General features: G+C 49.2%; 1 protein-coding gene across 1 annotated transcript; it reads right to left on the bottom strand.

The window, feature by feature from the left end:
* Window positions 1-2,285: 2,285 nt before the first annotated feature.
* TCP10L (t-complex 10 like) lies at window positions 2,286-12,876 on the bottom strand. The gene is made up of 5 exons (XM_025379236.1): window positions 12,758-12,876; window positions 11,320-11,461; window positions 9,382-9,597; window positions 6,195-6,332; window positions 2,286-4,356 (listed from the first exon to the last, which is right to left on the bottom strand). Exons 1-5 carry the CDS (start codon window positions 12,793-12,795, stop codon window positions 4,126-4,128), a joined length of 765 nt encoding a protein of 254 aa, XP_025235021.1. The 5' UTR covers window positions 12,796-12,876; the 3' UTR covers window positions 2,286-4,125.
* Window positions 12,877-13,634: the final 758 nt, after the last annotated feature.

The following is a 13,634-nucleotide window of genomic DNA, read 5'->3' as shown; positions in this document are numbered from 1 at the left end:
CTTGACCTCTCAAAGTGCTGATATTACAGGCGTGAGCCACCGCACTCGGCGCCCTGAGTTTTTTCCCTGCAACTAGAGGGTGTCATCTTGGGGTGAAGGGAGACAGTGAGAGATCATCAGGCATTAGATTCTCTCAGGGAGTGCACAACCTAGATCCCTCGCTTGCACAGTTCACAGGAGGGTTCGCACTCCTATGAGAATCGAATGCTGCCACTGATCTGAGGGAGGCGGAGCTCAGGCCTAACGGAGCGATGGGGAGCAGCTGTAAATACAGATAAAGCTCCCCTGGCTTGCTCACCTCCTGCTGTGCAGCCCAGTTCCCAAGAGACCTAGGAGTTACCCAGAGGATGGCATTTTAGAGTCCAGGCGAGACTTCGGGAAAGAATATGGTGGCTTTTAGGACAATGAGCTGACCATACTGTGCGAATAAGTAACACCCATTTATCCAGGTTGCTGCTCGAGCCATGTAGCCAGGTCGACCCAGAAAAGCTAAAACACAAGCCCCTGACTGAGGTCTGATGGTGTTTACAGAGGCATCCAGACCTGGGTGCACTTACACACTGGCACGGAAGCCACAGGCTCACGGTTCTTGGATAAGAACCCGGAAAACATGCATTGAGCAGGGTAAGCCCCAAATTATCTGGACAGCTGCTGCTGTGGGGAACTTGCCTACAGGGCTCAAGGATCTGCTAACCTGCAAGTCTCCACACCTCTGCACACTCACAGGTAAAGGCACCTACCCACGCGGGTTCCTGGTGACATCACTCACCTGTCTGCTTGTTAAGAAACTGCACAACTTCCAAACCATCAGGGTGGGTCGTGTGTGTCGTCTGAGTATTTGCATAATAGTAAATCTGTAAGCACCAGAAACACCTATGTTGGGAGGCAGTTTGTGTTAACATTTTGAACCTGGATTTAATCTAGTAAAGTCCTTCCCGCAGGTGGGTCAAAGCACCGTCCCAGCAGGTAGGAGTGGGCTGACCTTGTCCATGGACACACTCCACAGCAAGGAGGCATGGGGAGAGGGCTTGTCACCCAAGCCCAGAAGTCAAGACACTGTGGTTCTAGGCTAGTGGGAGAGAGGACTGGACCGAAGTAGAGTTCCCAGTCCTTCACCTGGGAGAAATGCACGTTGCACTGGCATTTTGCAGCCTCTGCCTCTAAGTCAGTGGGCGCAGCTGAGCCCTGGACACTCAGCACCAGGACTTGGGACCACGTTTTGTGTTGTATTAAAATGTTTATCCCCCACTCGTATATTTGCTCTGGGGTCAGGGTGGCCACAGTGACAACTGCCACATTCAACACCTGATACAAATAACGCACAGAGACACCACCTGCCATGGCTGCGGTGCTCTTTCTAAATGCAGATCATTAACCTTGAAGCTTCCAGGCAAACCCATTAGCTGGATCCCCAGACAAAATCAAATCCCAAGAAAAATGTTCCCACTCGTCCCCCACTGAAGATGTTGCAAAGGGCAGAACAGAATGTGGGTTTTTCTCGGGAGAACAGAAAACAAGCGGGACCTGTGTTTCCAGACTCCCCCGCCAGGTGCCTACTTTTACATCACACGGAAGTTCACAGCCCAAATTTCTTGCCGTAGAGAAAATAATTTCATTTTATTGACATTTTTTGTAAAATATAGCTTGTTACAAGTGGACCACTAGCTAGGGCTTAGAAGTATGTTTGCTATTCTTGCCTTCCAGTCTATTAATGTCAATTGAGAACTGTAAATCAAAATGATAAAAAATGAAACTTTGACTTGGGAAACTCTTAAGCCATGAAAAACATTAATCTTGTTTGACTATGTGCTAAATGCAACCAACTTAAATCTGTAAAAAAAAAGTCTCAGGAAATGAAGAGACATTTGGAATCATCTTAATTTTCTGCTCTTGTCAAGAAGATGCAACCATCTCTTGACACCCACTCCGCATGTCACTTCCCCAAGATGAAAAGGTCACCTTCTCAGGTCTCCCTCAGGGGAACTAGGTGGGCCACCCTTGCAGAAGCCACTCAGCCCACCTAACTGCAGCTCTGCAATGTTTGGGGAAGAACCGGTAACTCATCTGGTTGAACGTGGCTGAGAAATCCACCTTCAGAACTCTCTAAGACTGATGAGCTTCCACCTAAAAAGCAAATAAGTTAAATTTAAAAAGATAGTGCATATACATTGTGGAAGTATTATCCTAATGTGATTGCTAAATTCAGTTTAAGCGAACGTATGAACACGTTCTCTCTTGTTCGTGAGATTACTATACACATGTCAGGTCAGTTCAACAACAAATGATCCTGTCAGGAGCATTAATTCTTTACTGAATACACTCCGTGGTGTTTCTTGGGCATCACTCTCTTCCGAGTATTCTGACGGATCAGGAGATTCACGGATGGAAAGGCACTCTCTGGGCCCTGAAGCTGCCCACAGTCCCACGGCAGGCAGACACAGGAGAGAAAAGCCGGATCCTTGTGACACTGGCTCACGAGACCTATGAAGGGTGAAGGAGCACCACAGGCTTCCAGGAGAGCCGGGGATCAGGGGAGCCTCCCCAGGATGGTGTCACTGTCAGCTGAGATGATGCCTGGAGGTTGCGCAGATGCTAGCAAGTGGGTGGGAGACAAGGTTCCCCATTCTGCCCGGCACCAGCAAGTAAACTGAGATCTTGTCCGGGGGCCTGAAGGAGAGGGGGCGGCAGGAACAAAGCAGCCAGGCTAGTGCAGACCTCATGGGAAGGGCTTCTCCACCCCACAGAGAAGTGCCGAGGGGACTGTGAGGGCACGCAGAGCCTGCGGTGGTCTGAAGCAAACAGACGGTACCAGCCTCACCTCTACGAAGCTCCCTGCAGAGGCCATGAAGCAGCCTGGGGGCAGAAGACCGGGGGAGTGGACTCAGGAGGAAGACAAGTGTCGGGTTCGGCCCTGAAGGGCCACACAGGCCTTGGCCAAGGATGGGAAGGAGTCCAGGTGCCAGGCAGCCCAGGGCGAATGGTATCCGCAGGCTTGGGCTGTGCTGTGCATAAGGGCCACACCTGAAGCTCCGCCACACCTGAGGCTCGGCCACCACATAGGCTCCATTTCTTTACCGAGATAGGTTCCTGCAGGGGTGGCGAAGCTGCTATGGTCATTTTCTGGCAGCGAGGTGAAGAGGGAATTCTTTCCTGACTCCCCTAGGGGCACTCTTGGCTCCTCCCGGCGGGACCCCCAATGCAGGAAGCACCCACAGCTGCATGGACAGAACTGGGGCTTGGGAAAGGGGCCAGGCAGGTGCCACACGAGAGGGCACTCCATCAGGGTGGCAGCAATGCCGTGGGCCGGCAAATGGAGAAAGGGGAACAAAGCACCCAGGTCCACCCAGCCCCAGCCAGACGCCTTCCCCCAGATGCTCAGAGGGAAGTGACCGCTAGGATTCGGAATCTCCAGTCATGGCCCGTGGAGACCGACATGTGGGCTGTGTGTAGGGTGAAGGGCTGGGGATGTCGGCAAGTCTCACAGGTAAGAAACCAATGAGAGAATCAGACAAAAAGTGGCCACAAATTAGGCAGCTCCATGAAGGACATGTCCTTGCCATAGTAAGATGTTCTGCTCACGAGTATCCACAAGAAGGCCCCGCATTTTACTGGGAGCATGGAAACAGGAGTCCCGGACCCTGCTCACCAGCTCCTCTGGCTGCTGCCATCTGCTCCTGCAGCATGGCGGCCTGGGAAGCCTGCACTGGTGATTTTCTGCCCCTCGAGTCTTGCAGACTTCAGGAAGATGGATGCATAGCCTGGAGCAATGACAGTCACAGGCCTGCCTTGTCACAAGGTCCCTGGAGTGGGCAATACCTTGAGCCCAAAGGCTGGGAGCACAAAGCCATCTTCAGCCATCCTCGATTTCCAGCAAGACGCCAGGGCTCACCCAACAGCCCTGCACTCCGCACTACAGGGTAGGTCAATTCTTTTAAAGACTCTGCAGAAATATACCAACTACAGAGCTCAGGAAAGCAACTGATTTTTAAAACCCAATTCAAGTTGTTTGCTTTTATAGCATTAAAGACATTTCTGAAGAAATTCAAGGTTTTATCTATAGAAACATATTAGTTTAATAAATTACTTGGTCTATTTTGAATAACAAATTGAGTACTTTTATTAGACCTAAGTGGAACTTTCTCTGAATCTGAATTTTCCATTCAGCCGGTGTAGAGTGGCACAGATGTCCGAGGGCACCTTTCCATCTTCAGACACCCTCCGTCTCTCTGCACAGGGAGTCGGCCTTCCAGAGGGTGTTGCTCTTCTGCCTTGACGTCTCCCGGAAAGACTTTTATCTCTGTTTTCCTGTGGTGTTGTTCTCCACAAGTTAATTCTTCTTATCTTTAAACTCATTGGCTGAAAATAAATGTGGGAAATGTTTGCATTAGTAGCCATTATATATTTTTTAAATGTTAAGCAGCACATCACACCAGGTATCACAGAATCCAGATGATTCTACCTCTGCTTCCTACAGAAGGACACACGTGGCATCCACTACTTGGTGTCTCTGATTCCCCATTTTACAGCCCACGCTCCTGTGGAATTCAGGATTCCAATATATGGCTGATATTGTAGAATAAAGTCAGCAGTGAAATAAAGTGCTTGAAGCTCAATTCAAAAATGCATAATAAAAATAACTGTCTACCTTTTGCGCTATTTAAAAAGTGATGGTTTCAAGGCGTGGATAAGCCACCCATTCAGTTATCTATTTGCTCGTACATTGCCCAGCATGCCTGTGATTAACTCAGGTCCATGAGGGAGCATGAGAGAAGTCCGCATCTCACAGGAGGCTGGGCCTGTGCAGTCCATCTTGGGACTTACATTTATGCATTTTTGTACTCATAGATCTGAAAAAGCTATTTTCCTACTTGTGACAAATGCTTGGAGTTGACTTCTGATCTTCCTTCAGGGAATAAAGTGTTATCTGACCAGCAGTTGCTTTGGGAAAGAATGCAAAGGGATAAATCATCTTCAGGAGTTTTGGGTATCAGTTGCTGGCTGAGGACTCATGATATTTGCCTCCTGAGTATGAGGGTGACACAAAGCTAGGACAGGAAGAGACACACTGGCTGGCAGAATGTTCTAAAGAGGATCTAATTTTAACAAAGAAAAATTTGATAGAGACTGCTGAGACCAGCTGGGTCAGGGAGACCCTAACCCAGCGGCGCTAGAGGAATTAAAGACACATGCACAGAAGTATAGCATGTGGAGTGGGAAATCAGGGGACTCGCAGCCTTCAGAGCTGAGAGCCACGAACAGAGATTTCCCCACATATTTATTGACAGTAAGCCAGTGATAATTTGATTGTTTCTATAGATCATAGATTAACTAAAAGTATTCTTCCTTATGGGAAACAAAGGGATGGGCCGAAATAGAGGGATGGGCTCTGGCTAGTTATCTGCAGCAGGAGAAAGTCCTTAAGGCACAGATCGCTCATGCTATTGTTTGTAGTTTAAGAACGTGTTTAAGCGGTTTTCCACCCTGGGTGGGCCAGGTGTTCCTTGCCCTCATTCTGGTAAACCCACAACCTTCAGTGTGGGCATCATGGCCATCACAAACATGTCACAGTGCTGCAGAGATTTTGCTTATGGCCAGTTTTGGGGCCAGTTTATGGCCAGATTTGGGGGCCTATTCCCAACAAGAAACAAAATAGCATCCTATACTGTGGCCCCCAAGCTAACAGTGCAACCCCAGTTCAGAGGAGTCCACGCCGACAAGCAGCAGGTGCAAGACAGCAGTGCAGAAGCAGGGAGTGCGGCAGGCTGTGAGCCCCGAGACACAATGGCCACGGCACGTGGAGAGAGTGCCATGCACATCACCTCTGCAGGCTGCACCCACGGAAACAAAGCCCCCAAGTCCATTCGGCCCAGCCAGACGCTTGCTGCTGTGAGTGCGCTCAGAGGGAAGCAGCAGGAGGACTTGGAAACTGCTCTGCAGCAAGAAGTGCTAAGGGTTAGGAACTTGTTTGAAAGGCATGCACTGTGTCCTTGGAAGAACACAGGACTCCAGGGAGCACCATGCTCACCCATGGAGGAGAAACTGTGTGGTGAGGAGCTGACGGGGTGTGTCAGGACTCCAGGGAGCACCATGCTCACCCAGGGAGGAGAAATTGTGTGGTGAGGAGCTGATGGGCTGTGTGTGTTTGTTTACAGAACTTCTGCTGCTCTTTACAGGTGCTAAGCACAAAGGTTCACCTTTGGAGGAGCTGAATTGTTAGATGACGATCTTTGTCCCAGGAAAGTGGCACTCTGATTCTTGCGGCCAACGTATTTGGGCATTGTCTCTTCATCAGCTGACGGAGGTGAAATATTTCCAAAAGCGGGTTCCAATGCCTAAAAGACAAAATGCAGGGAAAATTTTCACGTTTTCGAAGGTAAAATAAATTCAAATTTTAAAACAATCAAGAATAATTGGAATGTCCTTGAAAACATTACAGTATCAGGTAGGGGGACTTGGACTGGGTTTTCCCCCTAACATGTTGATAAGCACAGAAACCCTCACCAAAAGTTTGTGAAGGAAACTGTGGAGCCGATGTTTGCTTTGTGTTTCTTATTGTGGTTCCTTGTTTCCAAATGATCCAGGATCCCAAAGGCTACAGAATAAACAATACCCAACATATCTTCCTTTAGGCTCCTGGTGTCTTCAACCAGGAATGTGTTAACGGAGGAAGAAAATGTGATACTACTTCTAGTGTTGTCTCTACAACTTGTCTAAGATTCAAAATGCAACTTCCCCACTTTCCGAGTTATCAGCAGACTGACCTGGAACAGCGTGATCCTTCAGGTGGGATGAAGTATGTGAGGTCTGGAATGTTAAATTATTCACCGCTCTCCCCTCTGAGGAGGAGGAGGGAGTGAGAAGGGAAGAGCGTTGCTATGAAAGAACCCTTAATATCAGATCCAGAGTGGCTCACCCACACAGCCGTGCCCGCGTTCCGTGGGTGCTCACGCCTCAACCTTTTAGATATTCAGTCCCTAAAACTGCAACTACACACAGCTACACCTACGCATATTTAAAGTGTGGGATTCACATATCCCATCCTCTTTGTTCAGATCAGGTGTGCTCTTGTGAGCGTAGGTCCTGTTCTTATGAAGAGCTCCATGGTGACCAGTACAATGCACAGAATGGAAAAATATTTGGAAATTCACCAAGCTCTGATCTCAAAATAAGAGAATGATCAAAAACTGTAGGGCATGTGCAGACTGAGTAAGACTTCATTGACTCTTGGGGTAATTGTCATGGTTACATTTCTCCCAACATACAATGACCCAAATGGGGCAGTAGATACTATTTTTTAGGAACTGGCATACAATATATGCAGGGAAAAATCCTGTGGGTCTTCTTGGGTTTCCCCACAGAAGGTGGATAATCCTGGCCAGTATTTGTGGCAATGTCCCCCTCTCTTCCTCTGATGGAGGAACAGCCTGCCCAGCTTCTGCTCTTCCTTCCACAGAAGGACTGTGCGCTTTGCTGTGCTGAGAGGCTAAACCCACTTTCTTTCTGAGGCAACAGAAGCCATCTCCATGGAAACAAAGCTCTCGCAGAGCTCCCAAAGACTGGGAATAACTTCCAAGATTTCCCGTCATTTCTTGTAGAGGAACTTGTGACTGTTCTCGCTGTGCTTGGAGAACAGAACACAGAGCAGGCTCCTCTGGAATATATTCAGTGTGTGTGTGTGTGTGTGTGTGTGCGCGCGTGTGTGTGCGTGTGTGTGTGTGTGTTGTAATCACTGTGCTGTATCAGAAATATTCTAAGTCCTGGAAGTACCGATTTAAAAGTTCACACAATAAGTGCAGCTAGGAAATGTTAGTACTTTTCTTAACCCACTGAGAAATATCCCCACTTACATTTGGAGGGTGTTCGCGTGGTTCCATGTGCCGTTACCTGTACGTATAATTTTAATGATTCAAGTTGCTTAGACCCATGTGCGGGAAACAGGATCCAGACAAGGCAGTGGTAACACTGGCCACATTCACACTCTCTTAGGCTGGTTCTTTGAGCCATGTGATCAAACGTGAAAGCTCAGGGTTCTGTAAAGGCAGGCTGGTGCTGGGAAGCACCGACTACTTCAGCATGAGAATGCTGGTTCTCCGTTTGGGATAGAGCAGGGTAGTGATACAGGATGGGGGCAGGAAAGTCCCGGGTAGAGAAGGACGGATCCCTGGCTAGGGCTCCACCCCTAGGCCTGTGCCCACAGACCCACGCATTTTTGCTTTCGGGCCCAAATGTTGCATTTCCCAAGACCACCCTGGCCTGCCACACTCCCATCCTATGCCTATAAAAACCCCGAGACCCTAGCAGGCAGAGACACAAGTGGCTGGTTGTTGAGAAGAACACACCGGCCGAAGGGCACACCAGCAGACACAGCAGACACCAACAGGGCATTGACTGGTGGAATGACACAGCGTTTGCTCGGGGTGGTGGGAGGAGAGCCCAGCCGCTGGGCAGCCCAACCCCAAGGGGAAAACCGCCTTCCCACTCCATCTCCCTTCTGGCTCCCCCATCTGCTGAGAGCTATCACCAGTCAATAAAAAACCTTGCACCCATCCTCCAAGCCTACATGTGATCTGATTTTTCAGGTACACCAAGGCAAGAACCCAGGACACAGAAGCCCTCTGTCCATGTGATAAGCCAGAGGGTCTAACTGAGCCGATAAACACAAACTGCCTACAGACGGCTAAACCAAAGAGCACCTGCCCTGTAACACACACCCACTGGCGCTTCAGCTGGAAACTTTCACCCCTAGACACCGCCTTGGGGTCAGAGCCCCACAGCCTGCCGGTCTGTATGTTCCCCTAGAGGTTTGAGCAGTGGAGAACCAAAGAAGCGAGCCACACCCCCATCGCACACCCTGTGAGGGGGACAAGGGAACTTTTCCCGTTTCAACAGGTTTCTATTGCATTCTACACAGCTGCCCTAGAGGATGAACAGAAGGACACCAGGCTACTGAGCTGGCTCTGCAGTCACCCTGGGTTCAAATCCCAGCTCCATGTTCTCCAGCCCGTGGCCACGATGGAGTTAGTTTTAGTATCCATTTCGTAGGGTCGTCAGAGAGAGTAAGACCGTACAGCTCTGTATCTAGCCCATGTAAAGTCCACAGGAAGGGTTTGCTGCTGTTGTCCGGAGATGTCTTAGAATTCTAGACTTGAGACACACAGCCCGGGGGCGGCAATGCTTCTGTCTGCTGGAGTGTCTGCTGATGTATCCAGTTCTTATTAATCATTACTTACGGGAAATGAAGTTGATTGGAAGTGAGCAACCCCGCCCACCACCCGGAGCGTGAGCGATACCACGTCACTCAGCAAGAAAGCCCACATCTTTACGGGGACGCTATTTTCACATAATGCAAATGGTACAAAAACATAAATGCACTTTTGGTACCGGAGCGCGTGATTCTTGCCCCGCATGTGGGGACGCTGCAGATTTCTGCCTGGCTTCCCACTGCCGCAGCTGCATGGATCTCAGCTTTTCTTGGAGCTCCACGTTCTGCTTCCTCAAAGCAGCTATACGACTCCGGAGTTTTGCATGAACATCAGCCCACAGAGACTTCTGTCTCCCGAGCTCTTGGTGGAGTCTGATGACCTGCTGCTGTAATGGCTGTTATTGGGAAGAGAACACCAGAAAAACCTCTCAGACGTCACAATGGGCACATTTATCTGCAAATACTCAAGCCCTCTCTGATGTAAGACCAACACTATTCCTGGAATAAAAGACACCCGATGAGATAAACAGGACAACCACAGCCTCTTTCTTTCTTTCTTTCTTTCTTTCTTTTCTTCCTTGTTTCTTTCTTTCTTTCTTTCTTTCTTTCTTTCTTTCTTTCTTTCTTTCTTTCTTTCTTTCTTTCTTTCTTTCTTTCTTTCCTTCCTTCCTTCCTTTCTTTCTTTCTCTTTCTTTCTTTCTTTCTTTCTTTCCTTCTCTATCTCTTTCTTTCTTTCTTTCCTTCTCTCTCTCTCTATCTCTCTCTTTCTTTCTTTCTTTCTTTCCTTCTCTCTCTCTATCTCTTTCTTTCTTTCTTTCCTTCTCTCTCTCTCTTTCTTTCTTTCTTTCTTTCTTTCTTTCTTTCTTTCTTTCTTTCTTTCTTTCTTTCTTTTTTCTTCAGGGTCTCACTCAGTCTCTCAGGCTGGAGTGCAGTGGCATGATCTCAGCTCACTGAAGCTTCAACTTGATGAGCTCAAGTGATCCTCCTGCCTCAGCCTCCCAAATAGCCTGGACTGCAGGCATGTGCCACCACACTTCGCTAATTTTTGTATTTTTAGTAGAGATAGGGATTTCACCATGTTGCCCAGACTGGTCTCAAACTCCTGGGCTCAAGCGATCCACCTGCCTTGGCCTCCCAAAGTGCTGGGACTACAGGAATAAGCTACCATGCCTGGCCATAGCTTTATTCTTATTAAGTAGTGTTTATTATGAGTTAGTCCACATAATATAACCAGATAAAGATGGTTAGTGAATTATGATTTTTTTGTTAAAACACTACTACAGCAAAAAGAGGCTGGCATTCTTTTTTTTTTTTTTTTTTTTTTTTTTTGAGACAGTGTCTTGCTCTGTCACCCAGGCTGGAGTGCAGTGGCACAATCTCAGCTCACTGCAACCTCCACTTCCCAGATTCAAGCAATTCTGGTGCCTCAGCATCCGGGGTTGGGATTACAGGCACATGCCACCACACCTGGCTAATTTTTCTTTTTTCAGTAGAGACAGGGTTTTGCTATGCTGGCCAGGCTGGTCTCAAATGCTGTACTGGCATGGATGTATAGTCAATAGTTTAAAAATTATGGAAGTCACTGCATTTTCAACCTGACATATTAACCTTCCCCTGGGATCTTTCACTGGATCGTAGAGCCTCCAGTCTTGCTCTGAGAATGTAAGCGGGATCATGATAAAGGTATAGCCCTGCACTGGGTGGCCCTGGCCACAGGGACCTGTAGGACTTTAATGACAGCAAGCACTGTCCAACAGGGTCCAGTGAGGAAGATGGTAAAAATCAGGAAACTTGCTGGGATGATGTGAGGCATGTCAACTTTCTGATTTTCTTTAATGAAGTTTTTAAAGTCTGGTGCCTTCTCCTGGATTACAGGAGAAAAGCTGGAATGTTAATATTTTCTTTAACTCCCTGCCCTGCCTCCCATCCACCAAGAGATATGGTTGCAGAGGAGGAAAGAGCCACGTGCCCCTTGGAGAGGAAGTATGGAATCAGTGTCCCCGGGTGGTGCATTTCTACAGGGGCCCGGCGAGGGAAAGTCCAATGGTGGGCCTCAGGGACAGGAATCAGGGTCCCGCCTGGTGGGGCTAACTCTGTCCCCACAGAGCTCAACTCACTGGCGTCTCCCCGGCGTTGCAGTCCTCTGTGGGGACCTCGGCTGCCGCAGCTGTCTTCTCCATAACAGCCCCAGCTCCCGGGCGTGGGTCCTCTGGGTGGGTGCCCTTGTGGGTGCCAGCCTTGAGCTGACCTGCCAGCATCCTGGTTGGGAAGGGAAGGGCTATGGGGATGCTTGAATGCAGCCCCCCTACCCTGTCAGTGTGGGCTGAAGGCCCCAGCCCCAACCTAAGTGTAAGCAGGACCTGGAGCCACTCTTCTCCCCCTGGGTCGTGTGCACATTCCCAAGCCTGAAGCTGACCAGGTGAAAGGACACCACAGATGGAGGGACTGAGCTGTCCACACCTGGCTCTCCACCATCCTCCGTGGAAAATGCTTGAAATCCTAGAAGATCAGCTTGACACCTAACGCACTCTGGTCATCCAAAGAGGGGTGTGAGCGGGATGTGAGTGGGGTGTGAGTGGGATATGAGCAGAATGTGAATGGATGTGAGCGGATGTGAGGGGGATGGTCTCGGGGTGTGAGCAGGTGTGAGTGGGATGGTCTCGGGATGTGAGCGGGTATGAGCGGGATGGTCTCAGGGTGTGAGCGGGTGTGAGCGGGATGGTCTCAGGGTGTGAGCGGGTGTGAGCGGGATGGTCTCAGGGTGTGAGTGGGTGTGAGCGGGATGGTCTCGGGGTGTGAGCGGGATGGTCTCGGGGTGTGAGCGGGTGTGAGCGGGATGGTCTCAGGATGTGAGTGGGTGTGAGTGGGTGTGAGTGGATGGTCGCATGCAGAATTCTCAGCCCTTTAATCAGCACCACGGGATCAGCACCCACCTGGAGGGGCACAGGCAGACCCTCCACTGCGCTGAGTATGAGTCTTGAACCGTCAGGGCGACGTTTGTGAATTCATGGTGAAGACGTGGAAAGGAAACACCTTTTTATAGGTAGAGCATTTATACCAGTTCTAGGAAGCTCACAGCAATTGGAAAACAAAAACAAAAGAGAAAACGCAAAGCTTTGCTGCAAGCCTGCAGGGTCATCTCCGAAAGCTGCCTCCACCTCTGCCTCGCCCTCTCGGTTTTAGGAAGCCCGTGGCCCCCAGCAAAACACTGACTGTGTTTTCATAAACTTCTAACTGTATACAAACATAAGAAGGAACAGTTTAACCACAGTGATCGGAGAAATGTTGTTTAAAATAGAGTCTCCTGATGGAAGCGAATGGAAGGTCTAGAACAAGACCTACCAGTAACCGGACCACTGCCGTTCCTTCCCGGCCGGGACTGGGAATGTGTCTGCGGAAGTGGGCTGGGGTCACGGTCCTCACAGCCCTGAGAAAGCTCCTTCTTTCCCACTCCTCTGAGGGGATACCGCAGTGTCCTCGGCCCCAAACTCATGACCCCCTCCGTCCAGGGAAGACCCCTTCCCTCAGCCCTACTACCAGACCTCGTCACCTCACCTGTTCCCTGACGGTGAGTTCTGCTGGGACCAGGTCATCTGGGCCGTGTCCCAACAGCTGTCCCCAAGCCCTCCCGCCTCATATCCAGAGACCAGTGAGCAGCAGACAGTTCCAACAGACTTTCTGTCTTAAAGGGGCATGAACGTCTCACTCAGCGTCACCATTGTACCAGCTCAGATAATAATTAAACATCCCCGAACCTGCAATTATAATACAGAAGCTCATCGTCAGTAGAGTCCATCCATCCACAAAGGACATTGGAGAGAGTCAAACTGCTCCTCCCAATTGACAAAAATCATGTGTTTAATATCAAGTCTTCAACACCCAACGTGTAGTAAGAGCTCATTTCTCTGAGCATACATTTTTGAAGAAATACAAATTTTCTTTGGATATCAAATTATTTACTAGAAAAAAACATTTTTTATGAGGGGAAAATAATATATGTGAGTTTAAATAGGAGACAGGATTCAAAGTTTCATCATTTCACTAAATGCATCTCCATCTGAATTGTTCGTGTGATTTTTGTGGTAGAGAAGAGAATGAGGAGCAAGCGAGAGTCAATGTTCCTGTTAAACCCTGGCCATCCTTCTCATCCATGGTGCTGCGTGTGGAAAACACACACCTGGGGCTCACCTGAGCCTGCTTGGGACGTGTGTCACTCGGATAGTTCTGCAAGCGACTCGCGTGCAATAGGCGGTAAACGCCGACATCGTGAATGAAGAAAATACTACAAAGAGGAACCAGAAGGCGCTTTTGTCCCTGTGCGTCATTCTAACTGTGGGAGTGTGTGTGTGTCCTGAGATATGGGAGAGGTTGTGTGAGTCCCTGAGGTGTGTGAGGGGTTGTGTGTGTCCTGAGGTGTGTGAGTGTTGTGTAT

The sequence above is a fragment of the Theropithecus gelada genome, chromosome 3 (genome assembly GCF_003255815.1).
Source record: "Theropithecus gelada isolate Dixy chromosome 3, Tgel_1.0, whole genome shotgun sequence".
Classification (NCBI taxonomy): domain Eukaryota; kingdom Metazoa; phylum Chordata; class Mammalia; order Primates; family Cercopithecidae; genus Theropithecus; species Theropithecus gelada.
The sequence above is the reverse complement of the archived record's forward strand: the minus strand, read 5'-3'. Positions and strand labels throughout refer to the sequence as shown.

Excerpts from the sequence above, each read along its gene's own strand:
- TCP10L (XM_025379236.1), bottom strand. The coding sequence starts at position 12,795 with ATGACCTGGTCCCAGCAGAACTCACCGTCAGGGAACAG. Across the intron at positions 6,333-9,381 it reads GGCAAGAATCACGCGCTCCG|GCATTGGAACCCGCTTTTGG; the intron begins GTACCAAAAGTG and ends TTTGTCTTTTAG. Across the intron at positions 4,357-6,194 it reads ACAATTCAGCTCCTCCAAAG|CCAATGAGTTTAAAGATAAG; the intron begins GTGAACCTTTGT and ends ATTTATTTTCAG.